Source organism: Schistocerca americana, chromosome 5, assembly GCF_021461395.2.
Source record: "Schistocerca americana isolate TAMUIC-IGC-003095 chromosome 5, iqSchAmer2.1, whole genome shotgun sequence".
Lineage (NCBI taxonomy): Eukaryota > Metazoa > Arthropoda > Insecta > Orthoptera > Acrididae > Schistocerca > Schistocerca americana.
In genome coordinates, this window is record NC_060123.1 from 294410363 (window position 1) to 294427407 (window position 17045).

The following is a 17045-nucleotide window of genomic DNA, read 5'->3' on the forward strand; positions in this document are numbered from 1 at the left end:
AACCAAACCTTGGATCTACACCTGTTTGTGACCATTTGTGCTGCCCTTATTTGTATGCATCCAATATCCCCTGTTAGTATCATTTGATATAGAACCCCACACACTTGAAAAGTATTCTAATCTGTGTCTCACAGATGTTTTGTAAGCAATTTCCTTAATTTACTTCTCCAGCTTGTTATATGTGGATCTTTCCACATACACAATTCATTGCCAAAGGTGGGTGCTGTAACCTGAAATTTTCAGATAGTCCTGTTAAGTAAACTATTGAAAGAGGAAAAGTTAATGTAATGGAAAAATGAAAACCAGATTACTCAGTTTTGCATTAAAAGGGATAATGTGATGTCTTATACTGTTGTAACATATCATTTCTGGACCGCTCCTGTTGGCTTTCCCATGGCTGTTGTCTATGACAGAGTTGCTTTCTGATGGAAGTAGACTTTCTTCAGACTGGAGTTGATGGACCTATGTTGAAATATGAGCCCGGCTCAAGGTCCAGTGATTTACCTTTGACAGCTGGTGTTTTCCATTGCGGAGAGACTTCTAGAGGTCATGGCAGGAGGCAGCACCCTTATTCTGGTCTTGATTGCATTGGCCAAAAGGCATAAATGTTAAATAATTTTGTGGACGGGTTGGAGCTTGCGAAGTCGACGATTCTGACAGCACCCCTCATGTGCGTTCTGAGGTGGTTGTGTTTTCGTATTGTATTTAGAAATCGTTAACTGGTGATCCTGAGTCATCAATTAAGTTATTTTTCCAGGTCGAAAGATCTACAAGCGTTCCGAATTGCGTTCCCGTGAGCCATCGTGGAATTGTGCTTACTTCCCGATTTTCTAGGCGACTGTTGCCTTTGACTGAGGATGCGCATGCTCGGTTAAAGCAAAGGCCTTACATCAGATCACGGACTGGATAGAGTTCTTTTTTTGTGAATGAAGCAGACTTCGCGAGATTTAATTGAAGCTAATAAACTATGTTCGTTTCCGCAGTAATTAGAATGTGACGTTTTGTGTGACTGTTTTCCTTATTGCGTTGAAGAGTTTTCTTGTTGTATGTGGAGATTAACGGCGGAAGTAGTAGGAGTCAGTTGGAGACATATGCCTGTCCAGTGGTGGGATCTCTGAATCTTTGGCAGCGCATGAAGTGCTAGAGGGTTTTAAATATAGACTTCATGGTATCGAGGTGTTTAGCCCCGTCTCTTGGGTCAAAGCGAGGATGACTAGCCTTATTTAGACTGGTTTACATATGTAGCAGCGCACAGAACGAATCCGAATCCCGTAACAGACGTTTCTGCCGAAATCCTGGGTGCAGTATGTCGCTTAATTTGCCTCGTGCGCCGCACGGCGCCAAAAGTGCGCGGGTTATATGTCACTGCGCGCGCGCGGTTGCCATTTTAGGTATAAATAAGTCGATCATTTTCGAGATATATCATTCCCTAAGAACAAAATAAGTGACATAAAACTCTTATTATATCGCAGAGAATTAATGGTTATCCTCTCAGTATTTGTTATAGGTAAATTATGTAATGAATAAAATGTCTGTACTCCAGAATTCAAGCCGCTGTGAGACAAGATGGTCAATGCCTCCATAGAAAAACATTTGCCTGTGGAGCCATGGTTGTACCCAGGCCTGCATCTCTTCGTCCGACCCCCAAGACGTCTTTCTTCAGTACACCAAAAATCTGGAAATCGGATGGAAAGAGATCGGTACTGAATGGAGGATGTGTTAGAGCTTCCCAGCGAAGCTTCTACAACGTTCTCGAAACGACCTCGGCAACTCGTGCGAGGGGATTATCCTGCAGCAGAATGTGCCGTCCGTCAACATTCCTGGTCCTTTGGCCTTTTTGGCGCACTTTAATTTTTGCGGTATGTCCTCATAGTTCCGTGCATTAATAGTGGAACCGTGTTCCAGAAACTCATTAAGCAGCGGGTCCGTGCAGTCAAAGGTAAAGGTCATCATGACTTTCCCGCCCACATGTTGCCGAGGTTGTTTAAAGTACGCTGCAGAAGTTCCCTGGGAAACCGCACACATCCTCCATTCAGTCCCGATCCCTCCCCACACGATTTCCACATTTTTGGAGCCCTGAAGGAAGACATTCGTGGCCGTCGATTTGCTTCGGACGAAGAGGTGCACGCCTGGGTACAATCGTGGTGCCATAGGCAACCGATAACATTTTTCCATGAAAGCATTGACCATCTTCTGCCACAGTGGGATACATATATTAACATTCATGGTGATTAGTTTTGAAATAATAAACTGTTTTGCTTACTTTGTTCCATCTGTCTCGTTTTCCTTTAACTGCCCCATATACTCGTAGCTATAATGCTTTTTTCATGAATGTCAGTTACAGATTACTCTGTGTTATTCTTTTATTTAACAGCTTCCAGTTTTGAAGATTATGCTTTATGAAGATAACCGCTTCCTTGACTCCTCGTCACAGTGAACGAGATGGTGTAGTGGTTAAGACACTGGACTTTGAGCTAAGAGAAGCGGTGTCCAGACTCCCGTCGGAGCAGATTGATGTATGTTCACCCTACTTCGCTTGAGGTTGGGATAGTTCCTTTAGTAAACGGCCAATTTTCCTCCTTCTTCGTCCATCTTAGATACTGCTCACTTAAGACCTCGTTGGTGACCAAACGTTCCAACTGTAGCCAACTACCTATTCCCCCTCTTTGAATCGTCTTAAAAATTGTAATCCGAGTGTGTTAATGCCAGCGAGAGAATGAAGATCGTCTTTTTCGGATAAACAGCTAAGAAATGATGTTGTCTTCAGTCCTGAGACTGGTTTGATGCAGCTCTCCATGCTACTCTATCCCGTGCCAGCTTCTTCATCTCCCAGTACTTACTGCAGCCTACATCCTTCTGAATCTGATTAGTGTATTCATCTCTTGGTCTCCCTCTACGATTTTTACCCTCCACGCTGCCCTCCAATGCTAAATTTGTGATCGCTTGATGCCTCAGAACATGTCCTACCAACCGATCCCTTCTTCTAGTCAAGTTGTGCCACAAACTTCTCTTCTCCCCAATCCTATTCAACACCTCCTCATTACTTATGTGATCTACCCATCTAATCTTCAGCATTCTTCTGTAGCACCACATTTCGAAAGCTTCTATTCTCTTCTTGTCCAAACTATTTATCGTCCATGTTTCACTTCCATACATGGCTACACTCCATACAGATACTTTCAGAAACGACTTCCTGACACTTAAATCTATACAGGATGTTAACAAATTTCTCTTCTTTAGAAACGCTTTCCTTGTCATTGCCAGTCTACATTTTATACCCTCTCTATTTCGACCATCATCAGTTATTTTGCTCCCCAAATAGCAAAACTCCTTTACTACTTTAAGCGTCACATTTCCTAATCTAATTCCCTCAGCATCACCCGATTTAATTCGACTACATTCCGTTATCCTCGTTTTGCTTTTGTTGATGTTCATCTTATTCCCTCCTTTCAAGACACTGTCCATTCCGTTCAGCTGCTCTTCCAAGTCCTTTGCTGTCTCTGACAGAATTACAATGTCATCGGTGAACCTCAACGTTTTTATTTCTTCTCCATGGACTTTAATACCTACTCCGAATTTTTCTTTTGTTTCCTTTACTACTTGCTCAATATACAGATTGAATAACATCGGGGAGAGGCTACAACCCTGTCTCACTCCCTTCCCAACCGCTGCTTCCCTTTCATGCACCTCGACTCTTATAACTGCCATCTGCTTTCTGTACAAATTGTAAATAGCCTTTCGCTCCCTGTATTTTACCCCTGCCACCTTTAGAATTTGAAAGAGAGTATTCCAGTCAACATTGTCAAAAGCTTTCTCTAAGTCTACAAATGCTAGAAATGTAGGTTTGCCTTTCCTTAATCTGTTTTCTAAGATAAGTCGTAGGGTCAGTATAGCCTCACGTGTTCCAATATTTCTGCGGAATCCAAACTGATCTTCGCCGAGGTCGGCTTCTACCAGTTTTTCCATTCGTCTGTAAAGAATCCGCGTTACAATCACAGCTGCGAAATACTAACGCGGATTCTATACTAACATAGCTAAGAAAGGGTGCGGTAATTTAGATTCTGCATTCCTCCCTAGTATAAAAAAGTAGTTCAGTAAAATATTTACCTGATTGTTACACACAGTGTTTTGGCTTTGGAATTTTAGATTTACAGACAGCTCCTATAATTCCCATTGAGCGAGACGGCGCAGTGGTAAGGCAATGGATTCGTATTCGAGAAGGCAGTGTTCAGCTCCCCCTCCGGGCGTTCAGGTTCGGCTAAGGCGAATGCCGCCTGGGTGGTTCCACTGAAAAGACACGATCGGTTCCTTTCTCGATCCATTGCCAATCCAAGCCTGTACTCTGTCTCTATGACGACCTCGTGGACGAGACGTTAAATCATGGTAATGCTTCCTTCTTTTCTTCCGTATGATCCCAATGTATACAGTACATTTTCTTGCTTGTAAATTAGGAATCTGTGAGCTCTGGCCTCTGTTGACAAATAGCTGTTTGTATAACGTAACGTGTATTGCGCTAGTTTGCGAAACTGGAAAGTGAGCCAGATCAGGACGGAGTCGGCGCGGAAGTGCACCGGCCAGCGTGAGTGTGGGCTTTAGGTGGTTTTCTTGGCTCATTTAGGCAAATGCAGGGCTGTTCTCCAATGTCCGCCTCAAAAAATACCATATACACACAGGGAAGATGCGATCACACACACACAACGAAGTTTACACTATTCACAGACAGGTTACGCACACGACTTCCTTCCTGAAGGCGGCGACAAAAGGAACTAATCTTGACAAGCGTGCTTGAGCAAGCATGCACAAATTCCTAGCACCTCCACTCGGTTCTAGTATGCATGTACAAGCATTAGAACACTACCAAAAAATAGGGAGCTCAGACTTTGCGCTCTCCTTGTAAGCATTCTTGCTTGTGTTACGAAAAAAAGAGAGAACGTAATTTGTGGAGACTGAGTGTCTCTCCTACAGAGTCTTCCACTGGAGTTTATCATCTCCGTAACGCTTTCGCGATTACAAAATGATCCTGTAACTAAACGCGCTGCTCTCAGTTGGATCTTCTCTATCTCTTCTATCAACCCCATCTGGTACGGATCGCACACTGCTGAACAGTATTCAAGCAGTGGGCGAACAAGCGTAGTGTAACCTACTTCCTTTGTTTTCGGATTGCATTTCTTTAGGATTCTTCCAATGAATCTCAGTCTGGCATCTGCTTTACCGACGATCAACTTTATATGATCATTCCATTTTAAATCACTCCTAATGCGTACTCCCGGATAATTTATACAATTAACTGCTTCCAGTTGCTGACCTGCTATATTGTAGCTAAATGATAAGGGATCTTTCTTTCTATGTGTTGGCAGCACATTACATTTGTCTACATTGAGATTCAATTGCCATTCCCTGCACCATGCGTCAATTCGCTGCAGATCCTCCTGCATTTCACTACAATTTTCCATTGTTACAACCTCTCGATATACCACAGCATCATCCGCAAAAAGCCTCAGTGAACTTCCGATGTCATCCACTCAATCATTTATGTACATTGTGAATAGCAACGGTCCTACAACACTCCCCTGCGGCACACCTGAAATCACTCTTACTTCGGAAGACTTCTCTCCATTGAGAATGACATGCTGCGGTCTGTTATCTAGGAACTCTTCAATCCATTCACACAATTGGTCTGATAATCCATATGCTCTTACTTTGTTCATAAAACGACTGTGGGGAACTGTATCGAACGCCTTGCGGAAGTCAAGAAACACGGCATCTACCTGGGAACCCGTGTCTATGGATGCCGACTAGAATAAAAATCTGCCCCTCATAACATCACAGATAAATTATCCAACAGTTTCCACCGAGAGAAAGAACCAGGTGTTAGTTATCCAGTTGTGTAGTTGCTTACTGTTGCTGTAGAGAGTTGCTGATGGCTGTCTGGTTGGGACTGTGGTGTTAGCGTACTTTGTGGCTTGGGAAAATCGTGTGACCTACTTCCAGCAGATTCCAAAACTATCCTGGCTATACGTGTCTAAAACCTGCGTCGCAGACCTTTCCTTACTTCAGCTATGTCCTATCGAACAACTTACCAAGAGCGGTAAGCGGTGGGCTAACATGGGTGCGTAATTTTAACTAAACAAAGACCTACCTTTGGATTTTGCGCACTTGAAGTCCAGTCGCACATTGGCGAGCTCTTCATCCTACCTGCCCTTAACCTGTGATGAAATTTTCTTATGCTGCGCTCCCATATGTGCTGCTGATTGAACCTTGCATGAATACAAGAACACACTGGAAAGGGTCAGCACACCATTTAAGAACGCAGAAAATAAAATATATTATTGAGGCCGTTTGTCCTCAGTTTAACTTTGTGTACAAACGCTGAAGCGGGATGAACAAAAGCACTCATCAGGCTGAAGCTAATTCAGATCGACAAGATAGTCGCGCCCTGCCGAATTAGCTACTCGCATATTGCATTACCATCACGTTGCTGATCTGCCACGCGGTATTTGACACGAATCACCACGATAGTTTTGGGATCTGCCGGCAATAAGCCCCCCGGTTTTTCCAAGACAGAAAAAAGACGCTAACCCTATAGTCACAGTCAGACTGCCATCAGCGACAATCTACGAGCAATAACACTACTAGACTGCATCGTCCAACTTACCGACATTTGGTTGAGTGGCGACGTGTGACGCCCCTTAAGGTTTGTTCAGATTAACGTCAAAGTATGTAGATATTGTCAAAATAAAAAATATGCTTTGAAAAACCAATAAAGGGCCGTGCCTACACGACGGTAAGTATTCGGACGTAATAAACATCACTATAGCCCCGACGCATTCGTTTGTACACTACGGTCTGTCACCTCTACTTTCATCTTTCGAACCTTTGACGTCAAAGAAGCCACCGCACCAATTATTTTCCTATCAAAACTGTTGTGTCACGTCGGTTCCTCCAAAGAAAACTCTGTCGGAACACTCTCTCAAATACTTCTAACTTCATGCTTGTAAAATGTTTTTCTAATTAAGCATTTTTTCCGTCGGTCGTCTATTCCTTGGACTCGCCCACCTGCTTGTTGCCGTGGGGCGTCTGTCCTTTGAAATAGCGTCTTACTTTAAGTTTGTGTCTTACGCCAACGCTGCAGGAAGAGAAAACTGATACCGTCTCCCTCCGGGACCCGTACAAAAGAAAACCTTTTCAACAGCCCTGTGTTTGCTACGGACCACTAGCGTTACTAAGTTCTTGAAAATTACACACTTTTCCTGAACCATCTTGTATATTACGACTCCGTTCCAGATGTATTCAAGATGATCTTTTGCCATTTATGAACGCTATATTTTGTGATCTTTAGCAATCACACAGTTCAGTTTCTACTGTAATACTATACGTACAGCTTGGCGAGAGTAACATTGGCCCGTTTGTAGTGATAAATATGGCACCATACGTGGAACAAAATGTAAAAACCTCTAATAGATTCTTAATGGTGGTGTTACATGGTACTTCAACAGTATTCGTCTCTATTTTACAAGGGAACCTTACGGAAGTACTCTGCTTCCGCAGCTGACTGGTCAGTGCGACTGAATGCCGTGCGAGAGACCCGGGTTCGATTACCTATACTGCCAGGAATTTTTACTCGGTGGGAGGTCTGGATTGGGGTATACTCAGCCTTCTGAGGAGCTACTTGGCTGAGTGGTAACAGCTCCAAGCCCAAGATACCAGATGACGACCAGGAGAGTGGTGTGGTGACAGCTTGCTCGTCCTTATTGACGCCATTGGCAGAGGATAACACGGCGGTCGGTCGGTCCCGATTGGCCCGTCGAAGGCCAGAGCATGGAACCTTACGGAATGGCCCTTTTCGGTTTTCTTGATATTTACTGGATTTGTAGGTCAGTACCGTAAATTTCGTGATTCACTAAAAAATTGCCATTGAAAAGAGGAAGATTTCTGAGCTTAGTTAAGCACAATAATTTGTTAACTGACGTATTCGCCGGTAGCGGACTGTGTGGCGTAATGTGTTTGTTATCGTGTTTTTTACTTAACAGGACTCCGAAATCTTCTTAACTTCAGAGGCATCTTTTCGAGAACTGCACCGTACTGATTTTTGAAATTGATGTCCGTGTGCTTACATTCAAATCGTGTAAGAAAGAAGAAAGCCGAATAGGATCAGTGCGTAAGATCCTCTTGTTGGTAAGGACACTGAAAACGAGTGTGCTAAACAATTCAATACCAAAATAACATCATCGAACATTAAAAAAATACAGAAACATCCTGTTCTAGCAGACATTCCAAGCATCAGCAAAGACAGGCTTCGCTTCGTCACCTATCCCTGGAAACAACAAGAATGTTATATCGAGGAAGCCACTTGGCTTTGAATTGTCACCGAAGATCTGTTCGGTTCTTAACCGAGTGAGAACCAACACTGGAAGATGTGCCGACTCTGCACAAGTGGAAGAAAGAATAACTGTACAGAGTTAAGATTGTGGCGCTGGATAGCAGACTGTTCGCCATGTCATTCAAGAATCTCCTCTGAGAGCTTTCCATGGCGATCCAAGAGAGTTCCTGGTGATGACGGAGGGATCGGTAGACTATATTCATGGCTTGAATATTAGTTTGTATTTTAAGTAAATTGTAATACTATTTGTTTGTGATGTGGCCTTACGCTAAATAAAAACAAATAAACCATCATCGACATCATTTGGTACTTCTCAGCGAGCGGTCTTCCACGCTTCGAAACAGCCCTCCTTGTAACACTTAGAATTATGTTAAATACTACTCCACTTTTTAATGTGCGATACATGTGTCTATGGGATATATTTCCTCTACTGAAGATATTTCCTATAATGACCGCTGGATCGTTCATAACAATAAGAGTTAGGCGACTCCTTTTGCTGATGGCACACCAGCTGTTCTGTCCATATCAGTATGACCGTTATTCTCGTTGGTATGTTTCTGCGTTGACTCCCTCAACTTCTCTTCCGCTGTTGTGCTTCGAAGTGGTATAAAGCAGGCGAAACGAAAATAGTCTCTGTGTAACAACGGTGTAAGATGTGGAAAACCGCTGCAAGGCGCTGCTCCTGTTGTTCGTGGGCAGCGGACTCCAGTATTACAGTACTCATTCATTTCTTAGGTTTCGCGGAGGGAGACTTCTTACAAACAGCACTAGCCCAGAGCAGTAGCAAACACAACCACGGAGGAATTAGAAATTTTCTTTTACCGAACAAAAATTGTATGCTGCCTTGCAGTATTCAGTGTTGAAAGGGCCACGTTTTGCCGATTTCCTGGAGACGTCTGCTTCTATTTTGTTCCTCGTTGCCATTCGACGCATGAACACTTCCATTTTGGCTCATTCATTCTGATATTGTACTCTTTGGTGTGTTTCTACATGGAACACTTACCAGTACGTACATCGCAACTTGATTAGCTTGTAGTGGCTTCATAGAACTGGTTTGCGCTGCGCTACTGTACACAAATTATGATTTCCCTCTCCCCCTCTCTTGACATAAACTTTTAGCAGGCGATAGTGTGTCTTTAAAGTATTGAGAAATGTAGTAGACTATATATTGCTCCTCTCAAAAAACGTGTAAAGGAAAATAAATGACGTGATTGCTATACTTTACTGTTTTACTAAGGAAAACTTTGTACATATGGACTGACAAAAGTTGAGTGCGAGAATTCACACGCATCAATTCTGACCTTGTTCGGCAACGATTCAAATTGTTGAAATGCCAGACGAGAGCAATAACACTTACAGGCCAGGGCGGCCTATTCTGTGGCGAGTTCTAAAAATTAGTAGCACGTTGTCCATGAGGTCCGTTGCCCAGTAACTGAAAACTAGTCTCTTAAAACTTATAAGCTGGTGATAATAAAACGCCATGTTCAGTCTTTAGCACACTTTGTTGCAGGATTGTACGCTCGTTGGTAGAACCCGTAGAAGAGATAGAAATTCATAACGAGGTTCGGAAAATGAAGGTAAAAGAGCACTCGAGGCACTGGACAGTCAGGATGAATCATATTCATCGAGTGGATTATGAGGATGACGAACTGCACCTGCAAACACAATGTACGATACCGTTAGAAATAAGCTGTACACACTGAACCGTAAGCATATAAAATTACGCTAATATACAGTTTTTGTAAGTGTGACAATTTGGATACTGTCACAGAAAAAGCGTACAAACCTGTGACGGAGCCGTGTTATGTATCTCCAATGGTAGTTTGTTTCCACTCCTTGTTATCTATCCTCCTCTGACTTGATTCCCTCATCAAATGCTGAGTATGTGTTTATATGTGTCGACATAACTCGTTCTGGAGCTTAGTGCTCATACATTTCGACTTAATATCAGGCACGTAAATTATTCATGCTATAGGTAACGTGTGAAAGGGTGATACCTGGATCCATCTGCTTACCTGTTACAGTACTTTCAGCGTCAGTGATAATAGGCAGGTAGCATTCGTGGGAAGGGGTGATAAAGAGGAAATATCAGTCAACGATGTTGAATGTGACTGATTGTGACCTTTCTTTCGCACGCAACTTAAATAATTGGGTGAGAGAAATGGTCAGGATGTTAAATGATTTGTTTGCTGAAGATTTAAAAAAACTAATTTGATGTTCCACCACCATTACGTTTTACTAGCAGTTTACGACGAAAAACTTTGGTAATTCCTTTTTGTTTCTGTCTAGTTGAAGGTGCGCATTTAATTACAGATATGACAGAGCTATAAATTTAGGAGTGTACTATTCACTTCTTAAAGTCTCACAATCGTTTCCTGCCCCCTCTAAAATTTTCGTCTTACTGATTTTTTGAGAAAGTTGGAGTAGCTGCCAGCTTAAAAAAAGGGGGGGAAACCTCTCTTATTCGTAACTGAGTTAAGAAAATAAGAATCCCATTTTTTAATTTGAATCTTTATTGCACACCACGAGGTAGTAGTTGATAAAAGATTATCACCTTCGCCACACAATACTATCAGATGCAAATAAACCTTTGAAATGTCAACGGTGTTATTAAGGAGAAATAATCGGCCTTGGTGACACCATCCCCTGAGTTTGTGGATAGGGAGTTAATTTGTGTCAAGGTCACGGAGAGGCTTTGGTGTGCACTGGTCAAACCATTAAAGGATTCAGGTCTGCTGAAGTGAATGGAATATAGCCGCTCAATATTTTACAATAATAAACAGAGAAAGGCATTGAATTTCGTCTCGCTATCCTAACGGACCCGTTCGCCGTACATCCCACATTGATTTCTGTGGATATTTCACGCAGTGTTGCTTGTCTGTTAGCACTGACAACTCTGTGCTTCGTGCAAACGCTGCTGCACTTGGTCGTTAAGTGAAGGCCGCCGGCCACTGCGTTGTCTGTGGTGAGAGGTAATGCCGAAAATTTGGTATTCTCGGCACACTCTTGACACTGTGGATCTCGGAATATAGAATTCGCTAAAGATTTCCGAAACAGAATGTCCCATACGTCTAGCTCTAATTGTGAATCCGTGTTCAGAGGCTGTTAATTCCCGTCGTGGCGCCATAGTAACGTATGAAGTATTTTCACGAGTCATCTGAGTACAAATGACAGCTCCGTCAATTCGCTGTCCTTCTATACCTTGCGTACGCGGTACTATCGCCATCTCTATATGTGCATATCGCTCGCTATCCCATGACTTTTGTCCCCTCAGTGTGTTGCAGACTTTCATCAAACAGCTACTTTTGGCGCTGATACAATGCAATCCAGATTCTCAACTGAATGTGTAGCCTGATAACTGCGGTAGCATTGTATCCTATTTTCGTAGTCATTGCCGTCAGAGAAAATTCAAGAAATCCGCTTACGTATCATCGTAAAACCTCGACACACGACTGCCAAATGCTAAGAATCTAGACAGTATTTCAATTGCCTCTTCTGAAATGTGGATCAAACGTTAACTCTAAATGAAAGTAGCGGGTTCAAGTTTGTATTTGACCTAGAGTAAGATAGTGTATTGTTGGTAATATGTGCGAGATTCTGTATACAAGGCTGTCAGTTCGTCATATGTCATTAATGAAAAACAATCCCAAATAGCAGCTTCATTTCTTTATCGTTTCTTCGTAGCTGTTTTGTTGTGTGCATTACGTTGTCTTCATTTACCTCTATGCTCTTTTCATGTTATAATTACAAGTTCCCCGTGAGTATTCTGGGCTTGGCACTGTAAGCATTAAACATTTGGTGAAACAGGAAAAAAGAAAAAAAGTAATTCAGCAATATTGGTAATGTACTGGTTTTGTGTTATGACTCCAAATTCGAATCATCTATTGCTTGTGGACCTACCATCTGCAACGTCGTGAGACGCCTCTTCCAGTGCAGTACAGTCTCTGTGGCTGTGAGGGCACCGATAGCAGACAGCAGGTAGTATGTGTACATGACGGTGTGCACCAGCGAGTTGACCATCAGTGGGAATACACACACCCCACCTGCCGTGTACTTAACTCCGGACCAGCTGAGCAGCAGTGATGTCGTATGGTGGTACAGGTGTAGGAAGGAAGCTTGCAAGAATTTCTTGCGCAGCACGAAAATAGCCTGTCAACAAAGTCAGTTTGACAGTAACAATAGAGATTATTTTATCCCCTCCCCCCCCCCCCCCCCCCACCTCTCTCTCTCTCTCTCTCTCTCTCTCTCTCTCTCTCTCTCTCTCTCCCTGTCTCTGTGTGTGTGTGTGTGTGTGTGTGTGTGTGTGTGTGTGTGTGTGAGAGAGAGAGAGAGAGAGAGAGAGAGAGAGAGAGAGAGAGAGCTGAATCGGATACCCTTTGATAACAGGGATTGCGCCTTTGCTATGCTAGCTAGCCTGGCTGACTGGGTCACTATGTCGCGAAGTTTACATTAGAGATACGGCAGCCTTCTGCGTACGCCTCAGTTAACTGGAACACGCCAGTTTCCGCAAGTACACTAATGTCGAAAAGTTAAGCATAATCGGGGAGGAAAACTAAAAGGAAAAAGACGAGCAGTTACCGTAAATGAATGACTGGATTTATCCAGAAAACGAAATTATGCTTTCTGTAGGAAATCCCTGCTTGGCAGAGGTGCAGGATTTAAATCTAAGAAGCTGTGCGTCACACCTATTATATTTCACTTTCGTTCGTATTACCGATGAGTGGAGACTACAGCCTGTTGGTGAAGTTTACGATGAAATGCAAGAAATACATTATTTAAAACTTTCTCGTATTTTGCTGGTTACAATCCTCGCATTTCATGAAGAAGGTCTAGCACATCTTGCCGATGGTCCTGAGACAACCGTAAATTAAAAAAATCGGCGAAGACAAATATTTCACGACATGGCCAATATCTGGCCCTAGCTGCAAAGCCAACAACGTCTGACAACAGCAATTTTCAGATTACTGTCTCTCAGGAGTTGCAGTTTCTCTTTCGCATTGTATCGGAGTCGTAGAGCTTTATTAATGTCCCAAATCTTTCCGGTACAAATTATGAAGATGGAGGATGATCATAAACTGAGTACTTTGAGATAGGGAAATAATGTTCGGAAATGAATGTATAATTTACTGTTGACATAGGCAGTTCTCACTTTTAGCGTTCTGTCAAATATCTCTGTTGTACAGAGAGAAAGGCACCTAGAACCCCACTACGCACTCTGCCTGCGGGCTCACCCGGGATTTTATATCCCAACTACTTCATGTTAAGAGTATAGAAAAAATAATCCGTCTATATAAGTATGACCCGAAAGTGTTAGGTGTGCCCCACTCAAGGCAGTACTAAACCAGGATCGTTTATAATGGAGATAAAACTGTGAATGAGTGGTGGAATGTTTCTGCAAAGTACTACTGTCGTTCATCCTTCAGAAGGAAAAGGAGAACAGTTTTCTGTCTTGTGGTTGGTGGGGGTGCAGATACATGCGCTATTTTTCAGAAGCCCACTTGGTCGAGATTAATTCTTCATGGACCATATTGTTCATTCGATTCTAGCTGCTGTCGAAGTCGGTACAATCAAAAGATACGGTCATTTATCTCACGTATTTTGATACTCGCAAACTTAATCATCAAAACCAATAGGGCACTTCCCGTCTATCTAGAACCATGAAAGTTGGCAAGAAGCAAGGTTTTACGATTCAAGCAAAGGAAAAGGTCGTAAAATAGTTAATTTGTAGTTATATCACTTTAAATTAAATCATTGTCGAAAGTCTTGAAACTCCAAGGACCGATATATTGCCAGTATTGATGTCGATAACATGCAGTATACACAGAATTAAGTTTTTAGCGAACCCTCAGAGCGATAGTCCTACTCGCTCTTTGGCAATTTTTTGATTATGCTTAACTTTTTTTTACATCAGTGTTACAGTAGCTCACGTATTACCGACCCAGCAATGAAAATTTCCATCAAAGTTCAGGGCACGACTCAGCCTTCGCTTATTCTCTACTCCCTTGCGTGAGGGTATAGCTAAACTGGTAGTAACATTTCATTATTATTTATAGCTTATCAAGGATGGAGACAGCCACTTCACGCCGGAGATAAGACGTGCTTACCGTCTCTGTGAGGTCAGCCATGCGTACGATCATTCCATACCAGAACACCGACACGAGCTGAAACATAGGAAACAAAATTCTATTTACAGTTGCTTGAGCACACAACACACTTACGTCTCAAGCACGTGGGCTTCGAAATGCAATGAACGACATCAGAGAAAATTGTTCCCGAGACAATTATTTTTTCGCCGGAAGAAGAAAATAGATTTTTAGTGTTGCAAGGCAACAAGGCAATCATTCAGATATTACATGAAAGACATTCGTGGAGCTTTGCATTCAGTGTAACCTGAAACAACTTGCGGATGACTACTTCCATCTTCGTCACTAGCGAACAGTTTTTGTTTCGATGAAGGTGATGGTGGTAATTGTCAAAGAGTTAATTTCAGTTTATTGTGCATGCGTCTAGACAAGCGTTTCTTAATCTTTTCGATAAGTGGCATCCCTTTTATCCCTACTTTTATCGGGGGCCCCCTACTGTGTTTCTAAAGTATGTTTTGCTACATTCTGTGAATGGATTATTTGCAACGAAAATAACAATTCTCAAATAAAATTTGTTTAAAAAAAGTACTATCAAACTGAACCAAAAAGTTCTGAAGTATTTTGCGTTTAAAATAATATAACCAGACAGGACTCTTCCGTTTTTATTTTATGCGGTGAGTGATACTGATACTTTCCGCAGCTATACGTAATAATAGTTCTTACGGACGAAAGTTGTATTCCCATGACATGTCGACAGTCTGCTGCGGTACTTCTTTTTCTGGTCGCAGGTTCGAATCCTGCCTCGGGCATGATGTGTGTGATGTCCTAAGGTTAGTTAGGTTTAAGTAGTTCTAAGTTCTAGGGGACTGATGACCACGGAAGTTAAGTCCCATAGTGCTCAGAGCCATTTGAACTTTTTCTCGGCACATGAACTGCGAACCCTGTTTCGCACATACATGTAGTTACATATAGTGAAAGTACCATCATGACCTTTAGCGACAGTTGAGGATATTTATTTTTTAAACTGCACTAGAATTTTAATTATTTTTTGTTTTTACGTATTAAATTTTTTTTCTCTTAATGATGAATAAAAGTTTCGTATTTTTCTGCTGACACTGTAGAAAGGCGTGCGTGGACAATAAACGAGTTTTTAACAACAATTAATATGTATATTTAATCTGCTGTTCATTTGGGGAACCCTTCACATAGTGAATAATCTACAACAATCGCTTCTGTTCTATAAAGCCTTTTATTGTTGGGAAGCACTCAGACTCGCTGGAGAGCAAGAATTTCACCACAGTTCTGTTTTTTAAGCAAGAATTTTTGCATGAGCAGTAAATACATTACTCGTTTGCATTTTGTAGGTCAAAGTTAAAATCTTTCATTTCTTAATATGTATCCTAAGTAGTCAATTCGAAGCACCTGATTTCTATTAAATAATCCACCTTTCAATTTGAAATTGTGTTCTACAGTAAAACCAAGCACCTCATCCCTCAGCTCAAAAATATATACTGGTGTGTCTGTTCCAGATAACCATCTAACCTCAGTAATGTAAAAGGAGGACTAGGTGCAGCCTCAGATAGTCTTTGAAATAAACGATCATTTAGTGGCTAAGATTTTATAAAGTTAATAATTTTTATGGCCCATTCAAGACTCTTCTTATAATTGGAGGGATAATCTTTTTCTTTGCAAGTGTGTGCCTGTGGATCGTGCAGTGGGTGCTAGAACAGTTTTTGGCGATATTTTTGAGCTCCACGCCTCCATAAAATAGGCCAATCGCTACAGATTTCAATGCAGTTGTCCCAAGGTGTTATATCTTTTTTAAAAAAAGATATTAAAGGCTCGAATATTTCACATATTTGGCGACATTTGCATAAAAGATCATCCAATTAAGCGTTTTCGTAAAGATATCCAATAACTGCAGTTCGTATGTGAGTCTATCTACATCTTTATATTCATCAGTTTGCAATGAAAATATGCGTGGTTTGAGACGAAAAGTAAGTTAATTCCGTATACACTATCTGATCAAACGCATCTTTATACCTATTAATGAGGGCTCACTTTCAGTGAGGTTGCTGGATGTCAGTGGAGGAACGGGAGCCCGTTCTTCACAAAGAGCCGAAACCAGAGGAGTTAGTGATGTTGAACGCTGAGGTCTCGAGCGAAGGCGACATTCTAATTTATCACAAAAGAGTTCCGTTGGGTTTGGTCGAGACTCTGGGTAGGCCAGTCCATTTTAGGAATGTTGCTTTATAGATTCTGCTTTAAGACGGGGTACATTATAATACTGATGCTGTCAATCTTCGCCTCCGAACTGCTTTTACTGTAGGCAGTACGCATTGCTCTAAAATGTGCTCATATCCCTATACAAATATGGTTTTCTCAAGCGTAGTAAAGAACTCACTCCAAAACCATGAAAAGACATCCATACCGTAAGACTATATACTCCTTACTCCACAATGACGGGATCTGTTCGACCATTAAGACACCCATATTGTAACATCACCTACTCCTTACCTCACAGTGACTACAGAAATATATAACTGAGAATCTGCTCGACCACTGTACCGCATTCTTTTGAA

General features: G+C 42.0%; 2 protein-coding genes across 7 annotated transcripts in view; one reads left to right on the plus strand and one right to left on the minus strand.

The window, feature by feature from the left end:
* LOC124616179 (oxysterol-binding protein-related protein 9) overlaps positions 1–17045 on the plus strand; it is a 504981-nt gene that overhangs the window by 15557 nt on the left and 472379 nt on the right. The window lies entirely within an intron of this gene.
* The window catches only part of LOC124616180 (elongation of very long chain fatty acids protein AAEL008004-like), a 114528-nt gene continuing 107074 nt past the window's right edge, over positions 9592–17045 (minus strand). For 2 of the 3 annotated variants that reach the window (XM_047144470.1, XM_047144469.1), the window contains 3 exons: positions 14485–14541; positions 12281–12529; positions 9592–10035 (listed from right to left, as the gene is read on the minus strand). In XM_047144470.1, the coding sequence (XP_047000426.1) occupies positions 9865–10035; positions 12281–12529; positions 14485–14541 (477 nt within the window). In that variant the 3' untranslated portion in view covers positions 9592–9864. The remainder of the gene's footprint in view (positions 10036–12280; positions 12530–14484; positions 14542–17045) is intronic. The other variant, XM_047144472.1, reaches the window with a different exon arrangement.